General features: G+C 33.3%; 2 protein-coding genes across 11 annotated transcripts in view; one reads left to right on the top strand and one right to left on the bottom strand.

Annotated features, from left to right (window-relative positions):
• The window catches only part of LOC106457881, a 72,220-nt gene extending 60,428 nt beyond the window's left edge, over window positions 1–11,792 (top strand). For all 3 annotated transcript variants that reach the window (XM_022383942.1, XM_022383943.1, XM_022383941.1), the window contains 2 exons: window positions 2,513–2,574; window positions 7,683–11,792. In XM_022383942.1, the coding sequence (XP_022239650.1) occupies window positions 2,513–2,574; window positions 7,683–9,488 (1,868 nt within the window). In that variant the 3' untranslated portion in view covers window positions 9,489–11,792. The remainder of the gene's footprint in view (window positions 1–2,512; window positions 2,575–7,682) is intronic.
• LOC106457879 overlaps window positions 11,626–15,624 on the bottom strand; it is a 209,608-nt gene continuing 205,609 nt past the window's right edge. For all 8 annotated transcript variants that reach the window (XM_022383936.1, XM_022383937.1, XM_022383940.1 and 5 more), the window contains one exon: window positions 11,626–12,867. In XM_022383936.1, the coding sequence (XP_022239644.1) occupies window positions 12,744–12,867 (124 nt within the window). In that variant the 3' untranslated portion in view covers window positions 11,626–12,743. The remainder of the gene's footprint in view (window positions 12,868–15,624) is intronic.

Genomic DNA, 15,624 nt, shown 5'->3' with positions numbered 1-15,624 from the left:
GAAAGATTTTTCTTAGATCTTTATATTTTGAAATCACCATCAAAAACTATTTTAACGTGAAGTGGTTATGTCTCACTTCGTGTGGCAGATGAATTATATTGAAATCTGAAATTTACTTTGTCGATAGGGAGAATTCAGAGACAGAATAATATATTATTTTCATTATTATCAAATAAAAGCTTCTAAAGGGATTGAGTGAAAGCCAAAAATGAATATATAAATAATAAATAAAGCATTAAACAATCTTCAGTAATCATCCAGACTGTATCTTTGTTTTTAACAATTATTCAAATAATTGTATTGTTATTATTATAACTTAGGAAAAAATCTGTTAACAGTGTTTATAAATTAATAAGTTTCCTGTGTCCAACACTTTTCGCTAAATCTTAAAGATGACTGTAATTACTAGATGAACACTTCTGGAACCTAAAAGTAATACTTCTGTTACTTTAATTTTCAGCATCGTTAATAACAAATTATCCAAGCTGAATGGCTAACACATTTTAACAGGTCAAAATCAGATCAATGCCATTGAATAAACTACATATGAAGTACCTGTTTTAGCTTGGTGTTTACATCTATGATATATTATAAGCTTATTATCACACATTGATGACCCATTACAACAAATTTCAGAGAAAGAACCTTAAATCTTCTGAAAAAATTATTTATAAAACCGTGACCGATTTTATCACTAAGTCTACATCTGGTTATATTAAAAATGTTTCACTGAGTGCACCTAGAGCTCTTTCATTTAATCTATTGACATCAGTGATAATCCATTTTCTATAGTTATAAGGCTAGAGTTATTTTTAACACTATATGGAATGTTACTTTTTATTGGCTTTTCGTTAAACACAAAGCTACACAATGAGCTATTTAGTGTTATAAGCCTTCGGACTTGCCGCTGAGCCAATGGAAAGGGGGGGGGGGAATGAGGACGTACAGACGAAAACTTTTTTCTCATTGTATGATGAAGCTTAATAATCAAATACTAAAGTATACACAAATATGAACTACAGTTTTATTTCGGTGGATTTCGGAATCTATTTTATGCTTTACGTTATACACCTAATTATAGTGCATTACATCCAAAATTATCTTCATTGCATAAAATGCTATCTATAAACTTTATATGAATGCGAACACAACATTTCTGCAAATACCAATTAAATTGACCAAACTTTTCGTATTTCTTATATGTTTGCTTATATGGTTGTATAAAATAGTGTTACACACACTCGTTTTTTTCTTTTTCTTTTCATATCTACTGTTATAGATACACGTGTAAGATAAAAAAGTGTAGGATTGCTTAGAGTTTGCTTAGGGGCAGATTATACTTGCGTTATTAAAAAAATACTGTGTTGTTCGTTTTGTTTAAAGGCATGTCGCGCGTGTATCACTGAAAGAAAACCTATAGAATTATTCTGTTTGCTTACAGGCAGAATTGTGCACGTATCATTACAAGAAATATGTCTGCTTATTGGCAACCGACGATTGTATGTTATGAGAAGACAGTTTATTTTAGTAGTTGCTTTGAAGCACGATTCATGCTGTAACCATGTAAAAATGTAGTGTGATCCTAGATAGTGAGGCTTATTGAAGAAAACTCAGTAAGTGTCCTTAGCAAAGAGCTTATGAATATTATATTATGCAATGAAGATAATTTGGATGTACAGCAATGTAATTAGACCCGTAACGTAAAATATAACACACATGTAGGTCTACAGATTTCGAAATCCACCCACATGAAACTATAACTCACATGTATGTATACTTTAGGATTTGATTATAAAGCTTCATCGTACAATGTGTTAAAATTATCATGTACGTCCTGCTCCCCCATCTTAGTGACTCAGCGGCAAGACTGAAGATTTATAACGCTAAACACCTTGTTCCACTACCCGTGGTGGGCACAGCTCGGAAAGCCCAGTATACAGTTTTGGGCTTAACAACAAACAAACTGTACGTCCTATACTGTTGAATAACAAAATTATTAGAAAACTACATAGATAAAAAATCAACTAAGGTCAATGGTTGCCCCAAGAAAAATTAAGAATCAGATGGTGAGTTTTCATCATTTAGAAATCATGGCTATATAAGTATTTAAACACGTTAATATGATAATAAGTGGCTACCCATTCACAAACACACCTGGTGAATTTGCAACTAGCCATACGTTTTTCATACCCGTATAACTACTTAGAAAAGCCGTATTTTTCAAAGCGAAAGATCAGACTGAACGCATTTAATCTGAGCGTTGTTCTTATGGTTTGTTTGAAGTTAAGAACAAAGCTACACAATGGGCTATCTGTACTCTGCCCACCACAGGTATCGAAACCCGGTTTCTAGCGTTGTAATTCGCAGACATACCGCTGTGTGTTCTTATGGAACCAAATACTGGAGACTCTCTAAAGCCGGATTATTAAGGATTAGTTCTACCTTTGGTGTAAAAATAAACATTTCATTATATATTTTTGTATCACTAAATATGTCTTTGATTTTATTTCAGACGTTTCTGTGTGCAGTAGTAATGGCTCCAGTTCACCAGAACAGCCACAAAAAATATATCAGGTAAAAATATAAAATAAACGGGACGTTCAAATAAACTGATTTGTAACAAATGTTTCTAGCTTGAAAGGTTCTGATGGTCAAAAATGTTAACGGCATTTCTAAGTTGAAACATCTCCGTACATAACAATTAAGGTTCATCTCATTTCAAATATTCTAATGGTTTCAGTTTTGTTTGTTCTCTTTGTCTCATTATATTACTATGCTTGAAATGGTATGTTAATATAGCTCATTAATCCTAAACCAGTAACTTAAAACAGCTTTTGAGGCAATTAAAAAAAAAAGAGGGAGTCCACAACGAATCATTTACACTTAAGTATCTTGTGTGCATCTTAAGCCTTCGGCGAAACGAACTTAATATAAGACCTGATCTATATCTTAATTTGTGTTCATTATCATGAACCTTAAGCAAACCCATATTACTTAAAGAGTTATAGAGGTAAATGTATATATATTGTTTTCATATGCAGAAACGGCTTTTCGTTCTTAATTTTTTCAGCAAAGAAAAACATCTGTATCATAAAGCTATAGAAGAATTCAGACAGCAGCTGTTGAAACGGCTGTGACAGCCGCTATAGGTTGTAAATAACACGAAGGATGTAGAAAAGCATCTTAACAAGACACGCTGGCGCTTACTGAACTATAAGTAGTAGTTTTCTAGAATTGTCTCTTTTTATTTTCAAACAGAGTAGTAGGATGAGAGAATTTACTTATGTAAAATAAAATATATATCGTCAAAGCTTAGAAGCTCCATAAAGTAATAGCAAATTTATACATATTAATACACACGTAATGTAAGAAGAAATGTATACGCACCTAGCTGACATGAAACTTATTAGACTTTTCCTTATGTATTGCACATTTGTGGTCTTTTTCAAGTCGAAGTGATTTCTTCAGAGCTGCGTTTATGCGTGTTTTTGTTTCAGCGCAAAGCTACGTATTGAGCTACTTGTTCTTTGTCCACCACAGGGAATCGAACCTCGAAGTTCAGTGTAATAAGTCCGTAATCCTACCACATACCCACTGGGAGACTCTCTAGAGCGACAAGCTATGTTCACAGATTAACGGGAGATCCGGCAAAAGATGTTGGTAGGTTAGTAGGAGATCCCACAATATATGTTCGCAAATTAACAGGAGTTCTGACAAGATATGTCTGCAGATTAACAGTAAATCTAACAAGATATTTATCATGAAGTAATTCTGAATTATCTGAGTAGCTGAATTCGTGAGAAGGAAATGAAGAAACTGGGCACAATTGTACAAATATACAATGAACAATATTTAGTATGAACAAACACAGCAAGTGTTCTTGCTTATGGACGATGAATGTTCACTTTCACTGGATCATAAGCTATTTTCTCTACAAATTGACTAAACCTTACATTACTCAGTGAAGCAATAACATTAGACTTACCCAAAATGACAAGCACTGTCCATGTGACTGATCATGACATCACCTGACCTACCATTGGAGGACATCGCTGCTGACAGCCACACCTCCCATAGGCAGACGAGGTGTTATCTCAAAGAATTGACAAAGAAACAAAGGTAGCTAGAACGAAAGCAACCTAGCAGCTTTCCTGAGCAAGTTATGTGAAAACTGCGAATATCAAAAATAACTATCAAATTTTGAAAAAATCTGTAGTAAAACAAGAAGGTAGTAAATGCACGCTAAGCCTGCATGCCACACATTGCCATTACTAGCTCCTGTAAGAAAAATTCAGTTAGAAGTATGGTAATAAAAGTTCATGCTTTGATATATCATCATCATCATCAAAGCTCCATACATCTGGTATCACCCTTTTTTAGTTGAATAAAAATGTTTTTGGAGCAATTTTAAATTTATTATAATTTTAAAACTTTTGAGGTTGAATATAAACTTAAATGCACAAAACTTTTAGAGCTGTCATCAGTAATTTTAATCTTACTTAAAGTTTTGAACACGTTGACACTAAATATACATTCGAATTCAGATTCCTAAATATTTCAGTATATTTTTCTTAAATTGCATCCATCGTATTTTCAAGAGCATAAAGATGCTGTCTCATTACTGTTCCATGTTGCAACATTTATGTCACTTTATGATTTGGCGAGTAAATGTTTCTTTTCAACTGTGCCAAATACATGAAGAACCTTTCAATGAATTACTATTGCCTGTTATATGGGTTGGTAGAATTCCATTAATATATATATATATATGCATATAATGCTTATTGGACTTATTTAGATATGTAACTCAAACAAAGGATTAATTACCCTTCAATAAAAAAATACCTGCATATGTTATTCCACAAACATGTTTAGCACCATGGTTTATGGTGAATTCCAAACATTTCAACAGTGCAATACCACCAAGAATAGACTTGTTGGCTGTAGGACTGTGTCAAATCAATTTGGATAGGATATGGATATAGTGAGATTGTTGAACAACGTAGAACCAAAGAACACAACATTTTAAAGACAGCCCTTAATGTTCTCCAAGGGACTTGAAGAGTTCACATAGTAGAGGATTCAAAATTGTACTGGGCTCTAAAATCACATCCCAATGCCCTTATCCACAAAGTGAAAGTTTTGGATATAAAAGAGGATTCTCTATCCTACAAGCCCATTGCAGTGAAACTGAGTATATTTCCTGGTACTTTTCACAAGGTAATAAACAAGAGGAGGGAGCCAAAGAAGGTTCACAAGCTTTCAGCGACACCTGAAAGTGAATGACTGTTTTTGTGAAAAAGAAAAATCACAGAAATTTAAATCACGTCGATCTCCTTCCACCAAATACATTTCAAGTACACTGGTCCTTTGTGGCTTTGATCTGATAAACACATTCTTCAAAGCCAATGTTTAGATGCAGTGGATGGTCTGTAGAAAATATGCAAAGATGTGGACTAAAATCAGCCTCATAATTTTATATTTTGCAAAAGCTTGGGATGCAGAGGAAATAGTTTCAAAGACAGCAAGGGACATAACATAACGTTTTGGGACAACGTGGGACCTATTGGTCCATCTCGGCTGTTCCATCCTCTAAACTAAACTCAAACTATTGTTAAATAATTTTTAAAATACCTTAAAGCACTTTTGTTCTTGTTAAATGCTATTAACGTTCACTAGCACATTAGATGATGATAAACTACAGGTCAAAGTAATTGCACAAGCGTTCCATATTCCCTTGGTAGAAAATATTGCATTTGTGCCCTGCATTAGTTCCCCACCCCTAATTTAATATGTAAATATTTCAAAATCTCTATTTTCTTTCAGTTCAGTTTGACAAGTAAACATCTAATTTTTTTCTGGTTCTAGTTCTGTTTGGGACATAGTTCTCTAATTGACAGTTAGCCATATTTTCTTGCAGGAAAGATAGTTCATGAAATTTTGAGATATATAATTGTCTTTTCTATCGATAAATTGGATAATGGCCTGTGGCTAACACTTCCTTACACATAGATCATAGTGAACAATGGTCATGTGTGTAAGATGGTGTCGTGTGGAAACCTGGCTTTGTAGATGTTAATGTGTCTTGTAAATAAAGCCAGGTTTGCATCTGTAAGAGTAACTTTTAGCTTTTATGAACCATTTAACTTTGGTAAATTTACATTTTATTAAAAGTTAACTTTTGCTAACCTAGATTTTGTGGTTTTAAGCACTTGGATTTTGCTGAACTTGTTAGGATTCTTTATATTTTACATTTTCACTTTTGTTTTAGAATAATTTACAAGGAGACCACAGTGAACTGATAAGAGAAATATATTAAATATTTCTCCAAGCCTCTCTTATCAGTTCAATACACCCATCACAAACACTCGCCCTTGTTTTGTCTTGTGAACTTAACTGTGTTTATTTGTTAATAAAAATTGTTTGTGAACCAACCGCATTTCAACCCTTTCTTCACGAACTCAGAGTTAAGAGAGAAACATAAACATACTCTGTAATAAGTACTTTCACGAATAAAATTGGATCTAAATAAGGGTCATAATTGTCAAGGGTTTAGCTTCTGAATCAAAAGCCAAATAACATTCTGTGGTTTGTTCCAAGAATTATATCAAAATTTACCAAATTAGAGACATACTAGCCCACCTTATATCATGACTACAACTTTCATAAATCCAGTTGGTTTGATAACATAAGATATATTTGTTTCCAAATGAGAAAATGAATTAATGTAGTTTATTTTATTTTGACACTCACACTTATAATTTACCCCGTTTGCATAGTGTTTTGAGGCTATCTAAAACTCAGTTTCCTATTCCAGTTTTATAAAAACTAGATTATATGATGTAGCTGAAGTTTATGGATGGTCATAGTAAGAGCACTCTGTATGAGCTATTGTGTATGTAATTGTTTGGTTAAAAATAATAAACAACCTGAGTGCTTAAATAAAGAATACTCTGGACAAACATTTAACGTTCTCTCGAAATGAATGAGCGCGTGAAAAAATACCACACCAAGTATTTAAATCTTTAAGTATCAATGGTGGAAGGTTAATTTAAAATATGATTAATGATCGCCTTGAATTTAATGTAATTATAATACATTGTTCTTTTGAAAACAAAGGGTAATATTTGGGTAACGGTAATAAATTGTGATGTGCTGTATGATTTTAAGCTTTGAAAGTTGACAAAATGTAAAAATATTCCAAGTAACGCTTCCAAAAGGGTAGTCAAAATGCTCCAGCTCCATAAAATTTCTAAATATTCGTGATAAGATAAAATAGCTTGTAAGCCTGTATAATATTCCTAAATTGTAAAGAATTAGAAGTGTTGGCATTAATAGGTTGTCTTCTAAAAAGACATGAAATACAGTTTATAAAATTTATATATATATATAATGTTTCTTATATATAAATCATTGCGAATGTGTTATGGTATAATTTCATGAATAAAAATACTTACTTTTGCAAAAGAACGACACAAGTACCATGTTATACTTGATAGATCAGTTAAAACTCACTTTGAATAAAAAATGCAGAGAACAAGAAGAAAACTTGATCAAATTGTTTTTTATTGGGATTCTAAAGAAATTATTCTGTACGAACATAACTATTTTACGTTGCTTTGTTCAAATTCATTTTATTAGAGTCCTAAAACAGAGAGCTAAACTATATTTCTGTTTTCTAGGTTTGTGATCAGCCCATTGCAGACATACAAGACAAAGTTAATGAGCCTTATGAGTCTCCATCTTCCACTCACGCACATGAATTTCCAACTCAGGTTATGAGTCCAAAGCTGTCGGTGAGGCGGAATTCCGACGGTCAACAGTCTCTCTCAGGACAGGATGTATATAGCGCACCGGAATATAAAGATGGCGAACAGCTAACTCTCGCTTTAAAAGTCCCAGAAAAACAATGGAGGTCAAACTCGCCTACTCTGTACTCTGACAATTCCTTTATAGAAAATAATCCCCACATATCTGGACCAAGCAACAAATCTCTTGATGAAACGTGTAAAAAAATTGAATATTCAAAACCCAAAGATTTTATTACGCCACTCAAAGACAGAGACGTTGGCTCCAACGTCCTGTCTTCAACAAGAGCTGTAGATTTGAAACTTGATCATTATCAAAAAACACCAGGAACAAGAAAGGAATCACTACAAAAAGAACAATTTAGCGACGAAATAAAAAATTTAGACATTTTTTTTCCAAGCTTAAACACAGATCATGACAATTCTACTTGTAATATTACAACAGGTATTACAAAGCCAACTGATCTTTCCGGTAAAACTAATACAAACGTAGATGGTATGTCAACTTCGCAAAAGATGGTGAATAATGATGTTTCCGAGGAAACAACAGAAGGTCTTGTTCCAGAACTTGGGAAATCAAAAGAATCTCAGTCAGATCCGGATGAAGAAGAAATGATACTTCGAGCTGCTCCTTTTCTTCGAGGTGAAAGCCCAGTAATACGATCAAGAAGTCCCCGGAAACTAAAGAAAGAAACATCTCGTGAAAAACCTACGAATGAACCAGAAGGATATCTTTCAGACTCCAAGAGTAGAACTGTTTTGACCCACGTTTCCCAAGAGGGTTCTCCAAGTGTCAAAAACTTAATTGAAAAGTACAACCGTAAGGTCAAAGACAGTCAACATGTTGTCCAACCTCCATCACCCCGTGGCGATGGTGAAATGCATTGCTGGCCTCAGATGTCTGAAGTTACCCAACCAAAACAGCTTAATGAAATAAAACATTTTAGCTTAGACCCCGAATATAATCGTACTATAAGCGAAACGGTACAATTTATTCCGTCTTTGAGTCCTGCATCTCGAGCAAGAGCAGCAGCTCTACTGAAGGCCAAAGAAGATTTTATAACCCAAACTAGTGTCATGTCTTTAAAAGCCGATATGATGCACGGAAAATCTAAAGATAAAGATGTGTCGCCATCACTTGATCAAGGAGAGGAAAGTAGGAAAGATGAAAATGGTAATAGGTCCAATAGATGGGAGTCCATGCCCTGTACTGGAGATGACAGTCACTCTGTAAGCTCAATGAAGTCGATTGATTCTATGAGTGAAATATTATTTAAATCAGAAGAAAAATGTCAAGAATCAAAAACGAGCAATCAAGAGACAACAGAAGATTCCGGTCAAGCTTCTGATAAAAGAAGAAGTGTCTGCACTATTGCTGCCACTGATTCTTCAGCCAGTCTGGAGGATGCAGCTTCTATTCCAAAAAGTACAGCCAATACAAAAATACGCAAGCCAAAGAAGAAAAAAGACCAGTCTGCTATTAGTGCTTTGTGTCGGCAAAGTTTAACGGTAACCTTGGAAACCCAAGCTGGTATTTTACCCTCTGAAGCTCTGCAGGTGGATGCTTCCAAAGGACATTCCTCTAACGTAAATCCTCTTAGCCCACATCCTATATCGAATTCAGGGAACCAAGAACGACCAAAAGGGTGGCTCTCTAAAAACATTTTCAAGCCTAAATAGTCCTGATTCTTTCACGTTTGCTCTAGTCCAATGCCTTATACGAATTATTTAGTTATTTTATATCTTTTCATGCTAAAAACATGATAGCGAATAAATTTACCAACGCACATTTTAGGCTTCTGTAAATACAGTATCTGCCAATCTCATGTTCATTATAAAGCAAAAGTGTAGCTGAATATGTAATATGTTGCTTCTTCCAGAAATGAGTATCAAAAATTAGTAAAACAGAGTAACTTCTAAAAACTTACACTCTTTCTTTGGCCAGACTCAACTTCGCTCACATTGAAACTTCAATATCAATCGTGGTACGAAATATACACACAAAAATGTGAACACTCAAAATAATTGTAATACTTCATTTATTTCAAAACACATCGTTATGTGTTTGTTGTAAAACATAAAGCTACACGATAGGCTATCTCAGCACTGCTCACCGTGGATATCGAAACTCAAGTTTTAGCGTCATAAACCCACTAACTAACATCTGAACTACCGGGGGGGGGGGGTCGTTTTTATTGTTTTTCATAAGATTGTATAAGAACGAAAAATATTTTTGACTAGTATTTGTTATTACGATGTACAGTATAATTAACTTTTATATCAGCAGTATTACGATGCTTGATTTTACTAAAAGAAAAATTTCAGAATTTGTTTGTTTTAACGCAAAGCTCTATACTGTCTATATGCGTTCTGTCCAACGCGGGGAATCAAACCTCGGATTTTATTGTTGTAAATACGTAAACGTATCGCTGACCCACCGGAGGAGAAATTTTCAAAGGATCGTACAAGTAACCTTTTTAGACTAGCTCAAAAACTACTTATTTCTTTGAAAAGCTTTTAAAGAAAAACATTTTCAACTTATTAATCTAGTTATGTTAATATAAAAATAAAACAAATATTTTTCTAGTTACTAAATTCAGTGTTTACTAGAAGAAATATTGCAGTGCATGCCTCAGCATAAAACTTTGAGATTTTAATAGCAAGAACAACAACAAAAAGTATATAAATAAATATTCGTCAGACATTTGAAGTACACTTCGAAATATGACAATGAATATCAAAATATTTAATAGTTAGATCGAGCTCAATACAGAATATTTCATAAATTTTGCTGTAGTTTGTTTTAGCGCAAAGCTATGCATTTGGTTGAGTATCCTTTCACCACCGTGGGAAATCGAGCCTCGGATTCTAGCGTTGTAATTCCGTAAACTTATTGCTGACTCACCGGGTACGCTTATTTTGGTAATATCAAGCATCATAATTTTGATGGTTTAACAGCATAATAACATTTCCAACTTGTTTGAAACATATACTTATAAACAATACAACAATCTACACATCAAAAGAAGTTTAAGCGTTTTGAACAATACTTTTAAATTGTTTGATGTTATTATAACTGTAACGTGCCGACTCTTATTAAACGAGCACGTCTAAAAGAATAAACACAACTAGTGATTGTGGCGCCATCTATTAAACATATATGAGGTAAACAAATTCTCCCCCCCCCCCCTCAGTTGTTTTATTATGATTATTGAATCCTTTAAAATGTTAAAGGTTCAAGATTAAAATCTAGAAATTAAAACAATTTTATCAAACTTTAGGTTTCCTGTGGAGTCACTACGATCTTTTTCACCAATAGGTTGAAAAGTCTTGTAGATGTTTGGGCATAGTAAAAGAAAAGACATTTTCCTCTGTGCCGAAATGTAAAAGAGGGTATATATCAGCTTGTAATTTGCGAAAAGAAAGAGCTGTTTTTGTTTCTTTGTTGAATTTTGCGCAAAGCTATTCGAGAGATATCTGCGTTAGCCGTACCTAATTTAGAATGAACTAGGTAGATTTTGGTTAAATCTAGCTCGAGTTTTACCGGCGTGTGACAATTTAAGAACGGATCTGAGAGCACACTTTCTTATGGTCTAACAATAACAGTAGAAAGTTAGCTCAACTTAAAAGTGCTTTCGTTTAATCTACGTGGCATTTCTCTCCCCCCCCCTTTTTTTCAGCTTATCTATTTAAATGTAAATTCACAAAATATGTTTTATGTCCTGTGCAATAAATAGATCATAGTGATATCAGCTGACATCTAGCGGATATAAATTAATTTCAATGAAAAATTAGATGAAAAGAAAATGAGCCTCTGGACAGAAAAACAACTTTTATTGTTTCGAAATCTGCATTCAAACAGCAGAAGCCAAATATTAACAGGAAAGATTCTACATTTACATGGGCCTATGTCTAATCACAGGGATGCTTTAAATTTTTCCCCAAAAATAACCTCACCAAAAAAACAAAAACAAAAAAAATATATATATATATAGTACAATCTAACCGAACATCACAGATTTTGATATAAGTCCTATATTTTGCAAAGTCTTAAAATTTATAATGCCAGAAGTATCCAAAGATCAAGATAATTGTAAAATACTTGGTTTAAATCAGCATGATTGTTTAGAGTCTAGGTGAGGTTGATTCGTAAAGCATAAAGTTTTCTACTGTAAAATCTTTGGTATTTTGACCAGATTTCCTACACTAGTCAATAAGAAAACTACAAGTAATATTTGTACAGGAAAACAGAGAATATGGTGCTGATGAAGACAGTATGAAAGATTAGGACAGCAATCTTAAACTTTCCACAAGCAGGTAAAGTTATGTAAAACGAAGTCTTTTTTTTTTTCCATTAAGATTAGTGTGATTTTTTATGAAACAAAAATAACTGTTACACAGCGTAGAGGTCAGGCTGTGAGAGTTTTATATTCTTCATCATTACCACGTGAAAGTTTTGTACATCATTATGGTATGGAGGGAAGGGATAATGCATCCTGGCAACATACCTGTCTTAAGCTTTACAATTTCCATTAGTTTTTCTTCCAAGATATAAAACTTGGAATCAATAAAAAGTTATGAATTTGTTCATATTTATCTCTTGACCACGTGGAAGTTGTTGTTTATGTAACCTCCCATACAGCAACATTAGAATAAGATAAAGGTTCGTGTCTAAAAATCATTCTCACTTTCAAACATGTTCTCAAACCAAAAACATGCAAACAAATCTATGGCACTGAAAAGTCGCTATAATTCAAATTTTCATGGCAATAACTTAAAAAGTGACTGATAATGACATAACCTGATACAAGACAACTGAACACAAAGGACTGAGAATGACAAAATTCAGCTACGCTGTGACATACTGCTGTAAGTAATTGTGACATTTATGAATGATATTATAAATTCATTGATCATCCTTGGCAAGCAGGTGAACTAGTGAGAAGAATCACCTTCATTCATGAACTGATCAAGTATTTCCTGACTGGAAGGACTCACAGGTGTCTGGTGGCTACCGGTAGATGGAGCCATTGTTGGGGTTGACTGCGTTGTTATGGTCCTGACAAAATTTAAAATCCGGTTATAAATGTTCACAGAAAAACTGGAAACGTTTTGTTTTTTTGTAAAAATTTTAGTTAAAAGTTTCTAATTCTTTACCTTCCGATGTTAAGCACTATCGTTTAATATACATAATTACTCAGTAGGTATTCTGTTTTTCATTTGGCAAAATCGTCCCTCACCTAACGTGTACAATCCACTAAGGACGTGCAGTTATGAGACACTCAATAAGTAAAACATAAACAATTAAGCTAATATATTAACATTTTGAAGGATAGGTGTCATTAAGGGCCTAAAATTATCCGAATAAAGCACGATAAAAAAATGAAATGGAACGAAAATGTTATTTGTCATAAATAACCGTGAAAAGTAATGTTAAACACTTTGTGCTAATATTAATATACTCCAAAGCAGTGCTTTAACATAACAGGTATAAGTAAGCAGATGTGAATTTGAATGGTCATCTGTGGTGCATGGAATTAATACTTGATAGGATCGTTGTGCATATGGAGCCATCAACTTGTGGCAAACTCCATGGAACACTTGATCTGAAATTTTGAAGGTATATATTCTATTAAACTTCTATGAGACAACATTACTTTGCTACTTAATATGGGGCTGTTGCTCAGGGGCAAGGATAGTGGAATGTTTTGCTCCTTGTTGCATCTGATTTAGGGTACTTATGTCTTACTGTCATAAGAACACATCCAATGCCACATAAGCAGCATGTAGTTGGTTAATCAGAACTGATATTGCATTACCATGTGGTTGAGATGAGAAAAGTACAAAACTTTAGATTAATTTGGGTGATGGGCAGTTTAAATGCAACTGTTGTTTTTTTTTTTCAATGCATATCAAGTAATGATAGAAACCAAAAATAAGAATTATTGGTTCTATTTATAAAAAGTTTGAGTTTTAGAAAGTTAGTTTGATAATTACTTGAATACAGACATGAAAGGATATTTAAGTTGGTTTAGAAAATAAATAGCTCTTTCATATTATTATTTTATAATGAATGATTCCAGTGGGATGTATGACTTTCCTTGCCTTTCCTTAACTCCTTATAAACAGCCAGAAAAATGCACTTATATTTTTCCTGCCCATTGAGTCATACAGTATGACAATGAAATATAATAATGCAAATTCTTCCATGTATAACCAAATGAAGTGATGCATGTTGTGATAAATATATAACATTTTCTGTAACTATTTAACAAATAATTAACACAGAAAATATATGCTGGTTAAAATACATATTGGCAAGAGTTAGTGGCTGCTATCTTAGGAATTACGAAGAAAGAAGAATATAAACACGTCATGTCAGGCTATCATATCGAAATTTATGCAAAGTTCCTTCCAAAAGTCTGAAATGGGCCCTTGTATAACATATTAAAATATCATTAAAGTTGATAAAATGTATGAATCCAACCTTGCTAGAAATAACAATGGTAAACAAGAAAGATCTTTTAAAATAAACTAAAATGAAAAACAAGAACACAAAATGTACCTCATAAAATCGCTTAAAAAACTTACTGTTCACGGACAAGCCACCTTAGACACTTTATTATAATGGTAAGAGTGTCAGTCCATTTGATAACTTTAAATGTCAAAATTTTACATAGAAGATAATCTCTAAAAGAATTACTGAGCTCATGCTTAATATAAGCTAAATAATGTTTGTGGTTAACTTCTAATAAAAGTAACTTCTAGTTTTATCATACAATATAAAAAAGAATCCTACTTGAAATTTTCAGAGGATAAACATAAAATAAATGTAATATATATTACACTAATATAAATGGCTACACACATTGAAACATACTTTAATATCAGTTATAAATTCTACTTACAAAAACCTGAATTGAGTTACCTGAAGGGTGATATGTTTATTACAAATCTTAAGATTTTTGTAATAAATTGTAAATTGATATTTACCATAGAAAGATGAGTATGTTAAATAAAGATGATTTTGAATATGTAAATAAGCAAATCGGATGACATTCACATCTAATACGAAAACATGTATCTAAACTAAATTTTCACATTTTTGCCATTTCATGGATAGTGTGAAGCCACTGAAAACTGATCACTTTTGGGAATGGCATGTAACACCCCTTTCTGACACAAAATATTCATACATTCAGATCATAAAAATGTGTTCAGCTCAAAAATTCAGAATTTCCATGATGAGGATGTTCTTTGTACTTAATGGCATTGGAAAACAAAGGAATATCAATTAACTTGGGTCACCAGGAACATCCAAAAAGAAACAAGTTGCATTCCAGCCATGATAAATAATGTGAGGCATCTTGTAACTGTCGAGAATCAATAAACATACAGTTCAGTGGTAAAAGCTGTTCTCATGACTCAGGCAAACAGTATGCAACACAATCAAGAAGGAGCTCTGTCTGGAAAAATAACACGATCATGAGTACACAAGTTGATTCCACTATATATCTGTTCAATCACTGCATAGCTCAGACAGTTGGAGAACTGAATGGGTATTCATACTGTTCCATACAAAGCCATACTGATCAAGTCATAAGATACAATGCCTTTAGGTTTGTGTGCAAATGAGCTGTTGAAATGGGCTCTGGAAAACTGTCATTCTCCTACACTAGACATATTATGGAAAGCAGCATGGAGAAGGGGTTTGCTTGTGACACAACTGTCTTATGATGGAACCTTTTGAAATGGAAATTACACTGCAGGGCTATATTCAAGATGCATGCAGTGGTGGGATTCAGCCGTTTCGCAC

This window comes from Limulus polyphemus, unplaced genomic scaffold (assembly GCF_000517525.1).
Source record: "Limulus polyphemus unplaced genomic scaffold, Limulus_polyphemus-2.1.2 Scaffold385, whole genome shotgun sequence".
Lineage (NCBI taxonomy): Eukaryota > Metazoa > Arthropoda > Merostomata > Xiphosura > Limulidae > Limulus > Limulus polyphemus.
Note: the sequence above shows the minus strand (reverse complement) of the source record. Positions and strands in the feature narration are given on the sequence as shown.